Source organism: Mizuhopecten yessoensis, unplaced genomic scaffold (genome assembly GCF_002113885.1).
Source record: "Mizuhopecten yessoensis strain PY_sf001 unplaced genomic scaffold, ASM211388v2 scaffold9299, whole genome shotgun sequence".
Lineage (NCBI taxonomy): Eukaryota > Metazoa > Mollusca > Bivalvia > Pectinida > Pectinidae > Mizuhopecten > Mizuhopecten yessoensis.
The window spans coordinates 615,952-630,429 of record NW_018407978.1 but is presented as its reverse complement, the minus strand read 5'-3'; the positions used below and the strand labels follow the sequence as shown (position 1 = coordinate 630,429).

The 14,478-nt window shown below is 35.6% G+C and overlaps 1 protein-coding gene across 2 annotated transcripts in view; it reads left to right on the top strand.

Moving 5' to 3' along the window:
* Window positions 1-13,455, top strand: part of LOC110457703 (arginine/serine-rich coiled-coil protein 2-like) — a 15,368-nt gene extending 1,913 nt beyond the window's left edge. The window contains exons 2-9 of one of the 2 annotated variants that reach the window (XM_021509071.1): window positions 2,920-2,986; window positions 3,346-3,577; window positions 3,786-3,847; window positions 7,755-8,060; window positions 8,343-8,862; window positions 9,524-9,663; window positions 10,044-10,178; window positions 11,652-13,455. In XM_021509071.1, the coding sequence (XP_021364746.1) occupies window positions 3,397-3,577; window positions 3,786-3,847; window positions 7,755-8,060; window positions 8,343-8,862; window positions 9,524-9,663; window positions 10,044-10,178; window positions 11,652-11,969 (1,662 nt within the window). In that variant the 5' untranslated portion in view covers window positions 2,920-2,986; window positions 3,346-3,396 and the 3' untranslated portion in view covers window positions 11,970-13,455. The remainder of the gene's footprint in view (window positions 1-2,919; window positions 2,987-3,345; window positions 3,578-3,785; window positions 3,848-7,754; window positions 8,061-8,342; window positions 8,863-9,523; window positions 9,664-10,043; window positions 10,179-11,651) is intronic. The other variant, XM_021509070.1, reaches the window with a different exon arrangement.
* Window positions 13,456-14,478: the final 1,023 nt, after the last annotated feature.

Sequence of the window (14,478 nt, the reverse complement as noted above, 5' to 3'; positions counted from 1 at the left end):
TTTTCGAGGCGAGGTGTCCGCCATATTGGATTTACCGTTATACTACCCCTTGGGATTTCAACAGCATTTTTCATACCAAGAACGGTTTTGACAGATAGGCATATATATATACTTATTTTAAGGGATAATTACTGAACATTTGTATATAATTTTGATGGATGTACTCGGTTTTATAAGGAAATTGTCGCTTCTGCAATATTTCACAATCTCCGCTCCTTGCGTTTCCGCCATGATATTTGTAATATAGACTGTAGTAAAGTGACGAGGGATATCGAAGATAAAATTCCTACCATGTATCCATTTCTATTACATGGACAAGCACGATAAAATTACCGTTCTTCCGATGGTATAAAAGTTTGACGAAATTTTGGCGCGGCGCGAAAATTCAATTGGAGTTATCTCCCCTTAGCTTGGGCATAGCTACTTTGGTGTACTTTGAAAGGACTGATCTAAATCTCTCTGCGCTTTCTGCGCACACTACTATATCATCCAATTGGTTCCACTCGAGCGATGTTTTGATGAAGGAGGAGTTCTTTTATGCTTTCTGACTGTTTGTATCCTGGTATGATTAATGGCCTTGAGTTGTTGACAATGTTCCTGTTTAATGTTGCTGATGTTTCATAGTTCCACATAACGCTTTGTGTTTGTTTTTCCAAGTCCTTCCAGAGTGCTGGATTATCTGATCTGAGGGTAGGGCTGGTATTAACCCCTCAACTACTTTGTACATGAATACTAGCTGCTGTGATTTCCTTCTGTTTTGTAAGGTTGGTAGTTTTAGCATTTCTGAGACACATCCTTCATCCCGACTTTTGTAATTTCCAGTAATTAGGAGAGCTGCTCTCCTTTGTATTCTCTCTAGTTGTTCAATGTCTGATTTTAGATGATCATGAGGGTCCCAAATAATACTGACATAGTCGAGAATTGATCTAACAAGTAATATATATATGCTGTTTTCTTACACTCTTTTGGGCAGTGTTTTAAATTTGTGTTCAAGGTTTTGTAGGTCATTTTGGAGGATGTTATGGTCATTGAAGTTGTCTTGGAAAATTATGATTGCTGAAATATAAATATATACCGAAACAACTTAATACAGGTACCGAAACGACTTACAAAAAGTACCGAAACATCTTTTTGAAGTACCGAAACTACCTGGTACCGAAACGACTTCCCCATTGAATGTTCTGATTTGTCGATACAAAATGCAGTTGTAGGCGAAAAGGTGTACTTGTGATTTGACTGAGTTTGGTGGGTCATTTATGTGGCAGAGGAAAAGGATTGTCCTAGTACCATCCCTTGAGAAACTCTGGAGGCAGTGGAAGAGGAAGATGTGTCGGTAGTCTCAGCACTTGTATGAGAAAACAATTATTAACAACTTCATGAAGATATACCTAGTTTTAATTGTAATGTATTTGTTTCGTTACTTTCGTTTCCAGGAATCATGTAAAAACATGATTTGCTCATGACATGAACAAAAAAAAGCAGATCGCATACTGTACATAACAGTGCTTCTTAAGCTTTGAGTTGCTCAAATGTTATTTACTTTTAAAAAGTTTTAGAAAAAAATTTCATGGATTTGTCTGGGTACTGACAAATTGTGGAGATCATAGTCGCCCAAGGAATTTTTTTATTTTTCTTAAGATGTTAAAATTCTGAAATAAACTTTAGGCATTATTGCATTAGGCCAAAAAAGTATAGTCTGTTTAGGGTTGCATTGGCAAAAAAACTAGGGTAGGTTGGTCATTTTTAGGTCACCTGAGCTTTAGCTCAAGTGACCTATTGCTATGCGTTTTCGTCCGTCGTCGTCCGTCGTCCGTTAACATTTTACATTTCAAACTTAGAGTCAAGTTCTGCTGGGCCGATTAAACTGAAAGTTGGTAGGAATGATCGACTCATGGTCCTGACAAAGTGTTGTTATTTTTCGGGTCAATCAGAAATACAATTTGGCTGCCATGGCCGCTATTTTGCTACTAAGTTCTAATAGGCCGATCTCACTTAAAATTGGTCTAGGAATGATCAGCTCATGGTCCTGACAAAGTTAAGTTAACATTATACTATTTTTTACTCAAATTGGTACATATTTCAACAACAAAAATAAATACTGTAGACTCAGGTGACCGTTTAGGCCCATGGGCCTCTTGTTTTTGTTTTGTATATTTTTGGTCATGTGATTATGACCCTACTATTATTGTATGTAAAACAAAGAATTACATCAGGATAAACAAGGTTCATTTGGAGGCAAATTTTGCTCCATATGATGACATTGACATTCAGCGCTAACACGGAGCTGGAAGCTATTTTGAAAGGCAAGGAACCTTCTAAAAATCGAAAATCAGAGGGTTTTTAATTATTTTATTTTTTTCATCAAAAAGTTTTGGGTCGGGGGTGAAAGCTAGGGTTGGCCGGGAACCCTAAACAGACACCTTTTTTGGGGGGGCCTTAACATAATATTTCATATAATTCATATTTGCCCAAAAAAACAGACTAGACATTTTAAGGAAAATAGCCTATAGTTTTGGAATAGGTCCATTAAATAATTCAAAGTAAAGGAGGTATATAAAGTATCAAGAAATGGACTAGCTGCTGTAGGATGCCTTCTTACTTAGTTTGTTAATTGTCTTGAAATGGTGAAAGTTGTGTGTGGGTATCTACATTTTGTTATGTATTATATAAACAAAAGTTAAAATAATAATCAGGTTTCTACTAATTGTTATCCATGTTCCGATTAATACTTTTTTAAATTCTAGTATACTTTAAATATTTCTATGCAATCATGCTGTGTTGTGATATGTATGTATGTAAAATATAGATTTAGAAATATTTAGATGTACTGTACATGTAAATTGCATGTCTAAGTTCCTGTCCAATAAAATAAAAGGAACACTTGTAACTAGCTTTTACTTTCACATTTTAAACATGAAGTCAAACATGACTTGCGATCAAGACTCCTTGTTTGGCTGTGGCATCATCCTGAAAAAGAAGTGGAGTCGTAAGTATGAAGTCTCCTGCAGGTTGTAGGAGGGTAACTTGGTCAACAAAATTCATGTACATCATCTTGGAAGGTTTTGCTCAACTACTAGATGTCCCTAAATTAACTTCATTGCAGCGAATGCTTTTACATTGTGTATGATATTTTTTCAATAATCTGATGTCAGTCTAATAAAAAAAATATTACAACTTCCTTTAAACTTGGCATTTTTACACTTGACATTTTTACAGCTGGTTTAGGAATTATCTATAAAAATGCTTAACATATCAATTCATCTTCAATAAATATGCAGTTGATTTCAACTACTGAAAGCTGACTCTAAACTTAATGTTCAACACAACGACACTGGTATTTTTCAGGTAAAAACAACTCAATCCAGTCTGCAGGCAGAATGGGACTCCTTTGAGAAAATGATTGGAGGGGGGAATAGTCAGGACACTGTTTCTGCCCTTGGAGCGACAGCTGTGGACCCAGCCAGTTTTCTCCAGAGTGGTGTCATTGCCTACCCAGGGGTTGGCAAACCAAGGACAAGGAGCTTCACTGAGAGCAGTGGTGATGAACCAAAATCAGCTGATTTAAAGTTGCACTCAGGTCAGTATGTGTTGCAATGTGATTAAGTTAAAAAGTTTACGTAAAACTAACTGCTGCAAATTCATTAATATTTAGCTAGATAAGTTATTTTTCTGAAAAGATGGAACAAATTCTAGAAAATACATTAAAATGCCTCAGCTTACACATTACTTCCAACAGAAACTTAAGCTTACACATTAAAACGGGTTTTATTGTTTTTATTTTTCAGATACAGCAAACAAGATAACATTCTCCTTTGAAGAGGTCCCGGAAATGGGTTTGCCGTCAGAGGTATAGTCAGAGTATTAGATATGTAGCCTTAACCATCATACTGAAGCTAAGGGTTGGGGGTGCCAGAACAGATCCTAATATGAATATTAAATGGTGCCTGAAGATGACATCTCCATCAACTGCAAAAAACATTTCGATCCTAGAGACTGTTTTTTTTTTAACTGTAACAATAAAAGAGTATGTTTATGCCATTTATGGTAAATCTTTATCTGCTGAAAATATCTGAAGCTCTATAAATGAAACAAAACTACTGGATTCTGTTTCTTGTTTGTTGGATAGAGCTGCCATGATCAGGTTTGATGGAAATGCAAAGAATTACTGGGAGCTTTCAAGTTAATCATGTGCTAAAAATCTGCTTTCATGTTCCCTTCGAAAGGTCTACACTGTAATCTAAAGCTAACTGAAATGATATTTCAAAGTTTCCTACATGTTCAGGAAAATGTAGTTACTTTGTGAAATGTCGGACAAAAATGGATAAAAAACTTAGAAGATGGAACAGATTTTACAGCACTTTATATTTAAGTAGAGTGTGGTGATGTGAGAAAACTTGTGGGTTTTACATGTAGTTATGGGTTTATGAGAGATTAGAGTTCTGTTAGATTGAAAGACAATATTTCTTCGAGCAACCCTCATATTCAAAAGTTGACTAGATAGGGTAAGATAACTGCCCCAAAAAGAAGGCAGTTTTTCTTCAATAATCTTACCTACTACTTGTGATATCAAATAGGTTTTCCTGTGAATCCTGCAAGTGGAGAAAAAAATGGGCAACAACAACAGTGCTTGTTTTGTTGCCCTTCGTTGATGCTATCAGCGGGTAAGTAGAGGAGACGGTTACAGTAGGTACAAAACAATTTGTCAGAGATGATTATCTATATCATGGTGCTAAAGGCACCTACTGGTGTACCTGTGCTTTTATTTCAAAGAATATTTCTGTGTTGTGACATGTAGACAAGTTCTTGTTCGCCTACCACGTATAAATAAGAATCTTACATGCTAGTCGTGATGTAGTTTACGTTTATTTGAATAGTTCAGTGGCAGTGTTAAATGCACTAAAACTGGTAAAAAAATGTCTTGTTTTGCTGTAAGAATGAATTTTTTAAATCGGGGTTGTGATATTAAATTAAAATTATGTTACATGTTTTTTAAGTGTTCTTACTGTCTGTTACAAAATGTATTCTTCCCTTTAGACTAAGCACTTTGTAATATTTCACTTGATGTCACAATTTTGTGTAATTATATTTTCTACATGAAAAGTCATTGATTTTTCTCACCTATTTTTGGAACAGAAACTATTAATTTGGAAAGGACCAGATAATAATTTATATGAACCTCTTGTAATTCTTTAATTCTGTTTCAATTTAACACCAATATTTATTTATGCAAAATGCAATGTATTTCATCCCTGTTAAATCATGTAAAGTGAATCCATATACTTTTCAATAAAAAAAATCATTAATAACTCCCAGCATAATATCTACTAGCCTTGGGCTTGGGGCAAGTGTAATTGTACACCCCTGGCCCTATTTTTGCATCGCTGAATCTCATTTTTAGAAATTAGCAATTTTTCGGTGCTTTTAAGGAAGACAAACTTTAGTAAATCACATGTAATGCACAATATTTAGTCTTAATGCATAAAAATGCATACAGAAAAAAACCAGTATGTCTTAACATTATTGTGTATGGGTGGTGCATTGTGTATGGGTGGTGCAGCATAGAAACCAGGTATTACACTACATGCATGTAAACAGGAACTTGGATAATAGGATCATAGTCATCACATATATTTTGTATTTGGATATCAGGAATATTAAACCATGATCACTTGTTAAAAATTTCCTTTTAGTATCTTTAATGACATCCTTTGATTTTCTTTTAGTTTGCCTAGCTGCATTCTAATGCTGGTACGAGTACATATGTTTTCTTTTCCTTGTATATTTTGCTGTCATATTGATTTCATTTGTGTTTGTTTTCAACAACAAATTTGCCAGTGCTGTTGACATCATTTCTTAAACTTCCCTTCTGGGCGATTCGATAAAACTGATTACAAATCTATTTCTTGTAAAATTGTTGTTCTGTTGGGTATTGTGCTCATGCTCAGAACATTGCTGATTTCTTTTTCCTTTTCTATGATTGAACACATCTGTCATACATTTCTTTTGGATCTCAAATGTGATTGATTTGAAACATTTCCATAATAAATAGTGTTTTCCCTAAGCATGAATAGTATAGCAAGGTGTTTAGCTGGATGTCATGTTTTCAAGCAATGCAATCAACCCTTCCCTTCCCATTGAGCTTGCCTCACCTGTGCACATAGTAACCCTCAAAGCTGAGATAGGTTTGTAATTTAATCAATTAAATCACACAGAAGCCCAATGATGACAGAGACTCTGTCCACGTACAGATACTGAGATAGGCTTTGTCTGGACTAATTTCACATTTTTATGAATTACCCCTCATTAATTTGTTGGCAAACACAGGCCAAACAATAGTTGTTACTGAAGCCTAATAGAAAACTAAAAATGCTTAGAATTATGTAACAATTAATGATATTAAGGGGCTGGTCGGGGGAAAAGTCATATTTGCTAAAATGGCATACAGATACACATGTTTAAAATACCTTCTTATGAAATATACCGATACAAATTTTGCTGAAATTCACTCCCTAGGAGTAAAAATTATAATTATATTAAAGAAATCCTAAATCGTCACCTGACAGTCTAAAACTCTCAATTGACCCAGATCAGTGATGTAATTTTACTGCACGCGCATCATCAACAAGGCCAAATGTAAACATTGCGGCGAAAGAAAAAGATGCATGCAAAAGTCATGAAAGGCACGAGGTATCAATACCGTTATATATAACAACAACATATAGGTTGGAATACTACACTTGCATCATACATGACCTTTGAAAACAATTATTTACGTATAGTATTGCTGTCTTGTCCGCTAGTTGAGTCCGACTTGGCACATGACGGCGTGCTATTATTGTTATCTTCACTGCCTCACTTTCGAAACAACCATGTGACATATATAAATAGATCTGCGCTAAATTTACGCGGGGCTTCCCCAACATTTCAGTGGTCAAAACTGGACATTGCAAGCAGAACTCGACAATCATATTGCAGTGGTATAACTTTTGGAAGGCCAGAGAACGCATTTAGACACATTTATTTTGGGGTTTTTTTCCCCGACCAGCCCCTTTAAGGATCACATTTGATGAAACTAGCAAATTGAAAAATGATTATAAAAAAAGTTTATTCTCTGACTGAAACACTATTTTGCCCCATGCAGGTTTGGGGAAAGGCTAGGCCCACTTAATCCAGCTGAATGATCTAAAAAGGCGACCAATGTTGGCCACACTGCAGCATCAGGGATGATTTCTTGTCTTCTGTCTTCAAGAATTGACCCACTGTATCCCACTGAAAGTGCATTTGTAAGAGGCGACTAATGTGGACCCTACATAATTTAATTTGCTGAGACACTTGTTAAATTCGTGGTCTTGATAATGTCCAGAAGCCCTTTTTGTATGTTCTGTCTGTGTCTGGCTTTTCTAAGGAAACATAGATAGAACCGTGGCAACACTATTATACCTTTTTTTGGAATATTTGTCTTGGATTTGCTCAGATTACACTTGCATGATGTCACTATAGTTGTGAAGTTCCCCAGTAGTTAGTCCTCAACCTATCAAGTGATCATGGGTTAATAATTTACTGAGAAATACAGGGACAGTTCCATTGCCTTCAACGTGTATTTTGGGGTATTTTGCATTTTTCAGCAGCTTATGATTTTGCTTAAATGAAAATGTAGTCTGTGTTTGATTTAAAACAATTTTGTATCGGTCAGAAAGGTCAACACATTATGTCTAAAACTAATTGTACAGATCTTCAAATCACTTTATCTGCAGGTTGTGCGAGCCTCTAGATCCAGATCTAGGTCATCATCAGCATCTTCAAGGTCTTCAAGTGCAACTTCCAGGTCATCATCTGCCTCTTCAGTGGATAGGAAGAAAGATGAAACAAAGGTCACACCAGCTCCAGCAGAGCCATCCAGGTCATCAACAAGTCCTAAAAAGAGAAGTTCAAGGTCAAAATCAAGGTCACCATCTTCCGGGAGAAAGAGAAAATCACATTCAAGGTCGAGATCAAGGTCGAGATCAAGGTCAAGATCTAAAGGAAGGAAACCCAGATCTCGCCATTCTCCTGGAAGAAAGGTTTGTTGTATAGTATTCTCATTTACTGATGCTGTTCACTAAAATACTGACAAAACAAGATTACACAGATTTGTTTGTCTTATATTTAACATTTGTTTGGTATATATATATATGGTTAATATTTCAGCAATCATAATTTTTCATTTCCTTCAAAGATATCTCAATGACACATTAAAGTTTTAATTAATGCTTCTAGGTTGGTATGCATTCTAGGTTAATTGATGTTTTTCCTTGTTAGTTGGATTTAGAAATAAAATATTGGTATGTATGTTTAAATTTCAGGATCGAAGCTCATCTAAATCCAGGAGGCGTAGACATGGACGTTCAAAATCACATGATCGTCACAGACGACATCGTAGACATGGTTCTAAAGAACGAAGGAGTCTCAGCAGGGACAAAAGCAGGCGTAGAAAAAGGAGGAGGAGCCATAGCAGAGACAGGAAGAAGAGAAGCAGTCACCATCGTAGAGGTAGCCACAGTCGGTCAAGAGGCAGGCGCAGGAGAAGTAAAGGACGCAAGTCTCGCAGTCGGAGTCGCAGCAGAGACAGACATCATCATAGCAGAAGTAGAGACCGACATAATCGTAGTCGAAGTGATAGTAGGGATCGACACAAACGAAGTCGGAGTCACAGTAGAGAACGACCAGCAAGGTCAGGAGAACTTGCATCAACTATCAGCAGCAGTAGTAGTGGGTATGGCCACAAAGATAAACCAATGACTTTCAAAGAGCAAATGAGACAACAACTTCTCAAAGCTAGCAAGATATTGAAAAATGGAGATGCCAAGGATAATGAATTACCAGGTTCGTTTCTTTTATAGCTTTTGAATATAGTGTATATATATGTACAGTGAATTTTATTTTGCCAAAATCACAGAGTGTAGGCCATGTGGCCAAATATTGGTTTTGGAAAGGATTTTTATAGACTTATCCTTTAGCCAAATTCTGTCAATGAAATATTTCGTGTCATGAATTATGAACCATTTGCCAAATTCTGTCAATAAAATATTTCGTGTCATGAATTATGTGTCAGTAATACTAGGGTTGAGACAATCAGTAAATCCCTGGTTGAAGACAAAATTAATCCAGATATTTGGGTCAAACACCGTGTGACATTCTGAATTCTGAGTTGGTAAATTTGGGTTTCACTGTAACCCAATACAGTTGATTCCACTGTCCAAGTTTAAATATGCTTGTCACATAGATGAAGTTGAACCAATGAATTTGACATTTAATGTTTAGTTTTGCGAACATCTATTTTACAGTGTTGTTCTGCCCAAAATTAATAAAACAAATCGTGTAGATGATATATTTGATGGGCACAGATCTCTTCAGTCAAGCATGTATCTATGGAAGATTTGAAACAATTTTTTCTTTTTCAGATTATTAAATGTCATACAAATACATAATTCTTGAAGTGTTCTGCCTGGTTTGGAATAATCCTCATTGTTTGCTGTCCTTTCAGAAATTACAATGGAGAAGCCAGGTCCTATGAATCAAACAAACATCCTGAAGGCAATGGCTGCATCTGTCAACTCGGCTACAGCATCCGGTGTAACTCCACAGATGGCTTTGTTACAGACTATGGCTGCCATGCACCAAAAGGTAAAGTTGCTGATTTTGATTGTATCGTTCACTCTTCAATGCTCACCAAATACACATTCACATGCAAACATAACTTCCTGTCACTAAATTCTGCCATCACAAATGATTACTACAGCAATTATATAAAAGGTATACTTTACCAGTACTTTTTGTAAACCAGAAGGAAAGTTAGCAGTCAGCAATTTTCTTCATTGGAAACGAAAATTTAAGACTGGAGACTTTGTTGGGATTATATTGATAAAATCTGAAGTATAATATTGATGTTTAAGAGAAATAAATCAATACAGTCATTCTCAATAGGCATCTTGATTTTTCAACGCCCCAAAAAATAGAATACACTGCATTGGAAACTAAAACGATTGTTGTTCCTTTTGTTGTAGGCTCAAGAGTTGACTGGTGTGACTGTTCCCAAGTATTACAATCCTGCAGCAGTGAACCCATTGAAGTATGCAGAACAGGTTCAGAAAAGGAAACTTCTCTGGGCGAAAAACAAGGATTCAAAAGATTGTAAAGAGGTTAGTCTTTCAGTTGAATGTCTAGTATTTGATGTCGAGATGAATACCTAAATTACCCAGCTGAAATTTTCCGAAACAATGTTAAGTTCACGATTCTTGGCTAGAAAGGCAAGAATTCAAGAGAACCAGTTACTGTTGCTATTGATTATTGATCTTAAAGTTAAAGGCTATTTAATGTCCAATATTCCTGATACAATTGAATATTGCTTCTTCATACCAAAATTAGGATTTTTTTAACAATACTATTTACAGGAATTTTCGCTGTAGTTTAATTTTGCCTTTTTTGCCCTTTGTAATAAGGTCAAATTTATCATTACAACAAACATTTTTAAACAACACAAATGTTCGTATTGTAAAAGCATAACATTTTGTTGGGGGATTTAATTTCTTCTTTCCTGGTTTTTAGAGAAACCAAGAAATATAATCTTGGTAAAATTTTAACCTCACGAAATATAGACCCCAAGGAAATTGAAGAAAGATTGGAGATTTCTTTTTTTAATATAACTGATATTCTGTTGTAAAAATCATTGATCTTCAATCCCAATGAATTTGTCTCTGAATACAAACCACAAAATTAAACCACTGACTAAATTAAATGCTTTTGCAGTAGTAATTAAATGTGAAGGGTGAAATCATCACTTGGCAAATATGAATTCTACTAGTAAAGGGTGAAAGTTAGGGAAATTTTTTGGGTATACAGTAGTTTTCATATTTTCATGCATGATTCAAATTTGTGAAAGTTAAAAGGTACCAATAGCAAGTACATTTGAAAGATGACTTTTACTATTTGAGCACAATATCAGCTGTTTTAAAAATCACACAAGCGTGTACAAGCTGCAACGTGCAGAACCTACCAGTTCATTCTCCCCACTGTGTGCTTATGATAGTAAAAAAGAGTGAATGTGCAAATGATTTCGTGTATAAAATTGGAATGGGAAACTATTGCAGATGCATAGAATTTGTTATTGAACATACAATCTTGTAGCTATCTTAGTAAGTAAGGGTTATTCCAGACTATAAAATTTGGTTGGTTAATATGCAAGACCACACACTGTTTTTCTAGCAAATCAGAAGGACAAAAACACGAATCGGAAAGCACAAGTTTATTGCGCGGACGAATGTATACGTCTGTGCAATAAATGAATGCTTTCTGATTCGTTTGAAAAACACAAGTGTGTGGTCTTGCTTTTATCACATACCTTCCGTATTTGGTAGAGATCAATACAAAGATTTCATAAACTTTGATATTTTTGTGCAAATACCGGGAACTTTTCAGTTTGCCATGACGAGGGGATTCCCATAAAAAGTAGTTCCGGATAGTAGGTCAATACAACATTCCGTATTGCACATGTGCAATACAGAACGCTGTATTTCATGGTCTGAAAATTGCTTGTATTACTTCAACAAGATTCAACAGGTATGTGATGAAGGTTGATATACAGGATGTTTTAATCAGTATTTCTACCTTTCTAGGAGGCAGCAATAACACCAACAGAAGGGGAGATACCAGCCACATCAGCTCACAAGGGCAATGAATGGCAGAAAACATCCTTTGCAGCTGACCAGGATGGTAAAATGGCTGCAAAATTCAGAAAGCTCATGGGAATGAAAGAAGGAGATAGTGATGAGGGCACATCAGCCGATTTATCTGAGGAACAACAGAGGAAACAGCAAGAACTTTTCTCTAGATTAGACAAAGAATATGAATTTGCTCGTATGTCGACACATACACATCGAGGTGTTGGACTAGGGTTTGCTTCACAACTAAACCCAAATTCTGGTGGCCCATAGCTATATAGTGGTATGGTGAAGGACATTTGCAAGTGATGGTGAATGTTTATGGTATGTGCGAGAAATAAAATGAGTGTGTTTGTGAGATATATCTGCTTTAATGTGCCAAGTATGTTTTTTGTTTACCTGCATTCCGAGAGTTATTTATAAATGTGAACAAGAATTTTTAAGATGATCATTATTCATGAAAAAATGATTTGGTGATTGAGAGTAAGAATGAGCAGGTATTTTGATTATCCACTTATAAATTCGAAGAAAATGCTGAGGAGTGCTTTTATGTGCATGGTTAGGTTATTTCCATTATTCAGATGCTAGAAAGTGCTGTAGACATTTTTTATGTAAAAATCTTTCGCCTCTAAATCTGTTTTCTGTGTAAACATAACTTGCCATTTGGACCTCCTATCTGAACTGTTTTAAGTTTCTGCATGCGATTGATGTCACTTGGTTTTACATGGAATTTAACCTTCAAGTGTTAAAATCTAAATCATAACGTTCAACTAGCATCACACTTATTTTTGATGGTAATAAAACTACATGTATGTCTCCTAATGGTCATATTAACACAAAAAGGAGCTTTGAATGTCATAAATGATAGAATTGGCTCCATGTACCGAGAGTGTCCCAAATCTGAACTATAAAAGTGTGCCTAGCTACAATATAATTCTACTTGAATACCATTCGGCGCGGTGCATCAGTAACTTTTTGTCGTGACGTGGTATTTTCTGCTGGTTAAGTTTTAAATGGATTGGCTAAGCGTCGGTTACACTGCTAGAGGTACCTAGTAGAATTTTTAACTTGCACTGTTTAAAAATATTACTATCTAAATATAAAGCTGCAGAGAATTGTTTGTCTATCTGTAAATACCATAAAATATTAAGTACTGAACTAGTGATGTAGAGTAAGATAACAATACTGCAATTGGTGTCCAGATGCTACACATGATGAAAGTTTGACCTTGCAGAAATATATTGTAAACAGAAACATGTATTAAAATACACATTTCCACCATCTTCTGTGTGATGTCATCATTTGCTGCATGCAAAAACCAAAATTGGACCAGACATGATCTGATTTTGAAATTGTTATAGTTTAATAACGTGGTACTAAGTGGATGTTATTTTAAAATGTAATCTGTCAAAATATGAAAGACAATTGAAAAACATAAATTCTGAAGGTAATTCCATTTTCACAATTTGTACATCATTCATTTCCAGTTGTTCAAGTACATATTCTTCATGTACTTCGATTTTTATGAAGTTATAAATAGATTTTGTGTTTTTCATTTAAGTGTGATGTTCATGTCTACATATTTCTTTTGTGTATTGTAAATGATCATGATTTTCAACTAACATTTTGAATGTAACTCGTAATGATTGTTTACTAATACTTGTAGAGTATTTGTTTAAGACTAAAACTGATGTTTGTCCTTCATTGGACAGCTTGAGTATATGCAATCAGAAATAATAAACTATTAGTTGATTATAAATGCAGTCTTTCTCTTGTGTTTTTCTCCTATGGTATGGTTATTTAGGATTTGTCAGTTGTACTATGATCAAAACAATGAACTCAATGTCAGAAATGCTAAAAACTCATCAGAGCTCGGAACCAGTGTGGAAATAAATCTTCAACCTTCAAGGATCACTAATTTTGTATATGGATAACACATTTTTTAACAACATGGTAACATCCAACGATGAAAAAATCTATACCTGGTATATATATAGGATCTTAAACAAGTTTCCATTTCATATGAGATTTTTATAAAACAAATTTTTAGGTCACCTGAGCTTTAGCTCAAGTGACCTATTGCTATCCGTTTTCGTCCGTCGTCGTCCGTCGTCCGTTAACATTTTACATTTCAAACTTAAAGTCAAGTTCTGCTGGGCCGATTGAACTGAAAGTTGGTAGGAATGATCGCCTCATGGTCCTGACAAAGTGTTGTTATTTTTCGGGTCGATCAGAAATCCAATATGGCCGCCACGGCCGCCATTTTGAAAACCTATTTCAAACTTAAAGTCAAGTTCTGCTGGACCGATTGAACTGAAAGTTGGTAGGAATGATCGCCTCATGGTCCTGACAAAGTGTTGTTATTTTTCGGGTCGATCAGAAATCCAATATGGCCGCCACGGCCGCCATTTTGAAAACCTATTTCAAACTTAAAGTCAAGTTCTGCTGGACCGATTGAACTGAAAGTTGGTAGGAATGATCGCCTCATGGTCCTGACAAAGTGTTGTTATTTTTCGGGTCGATCAGAAATCCAATATGGCCGCCACGGCCACCATTTTGAAAACCTATTTCAAACTTAAAGTCAAGTTCTGCTGGACCGATTGAACTGAAAGTTGGTAGGAATGATCGCCTCATGGTCCTGACAAAGTGTTGTTATTTTTTGGGTCGATCAGAAATCCAATATGGCCACCACGGCCGCCATTTTGAAAACCTATTTCAAACTTAAAGTCAAGTTCTGCTGGACCGATTGAACTTAAAGTTTGTAGGAATGATCGACTCATGG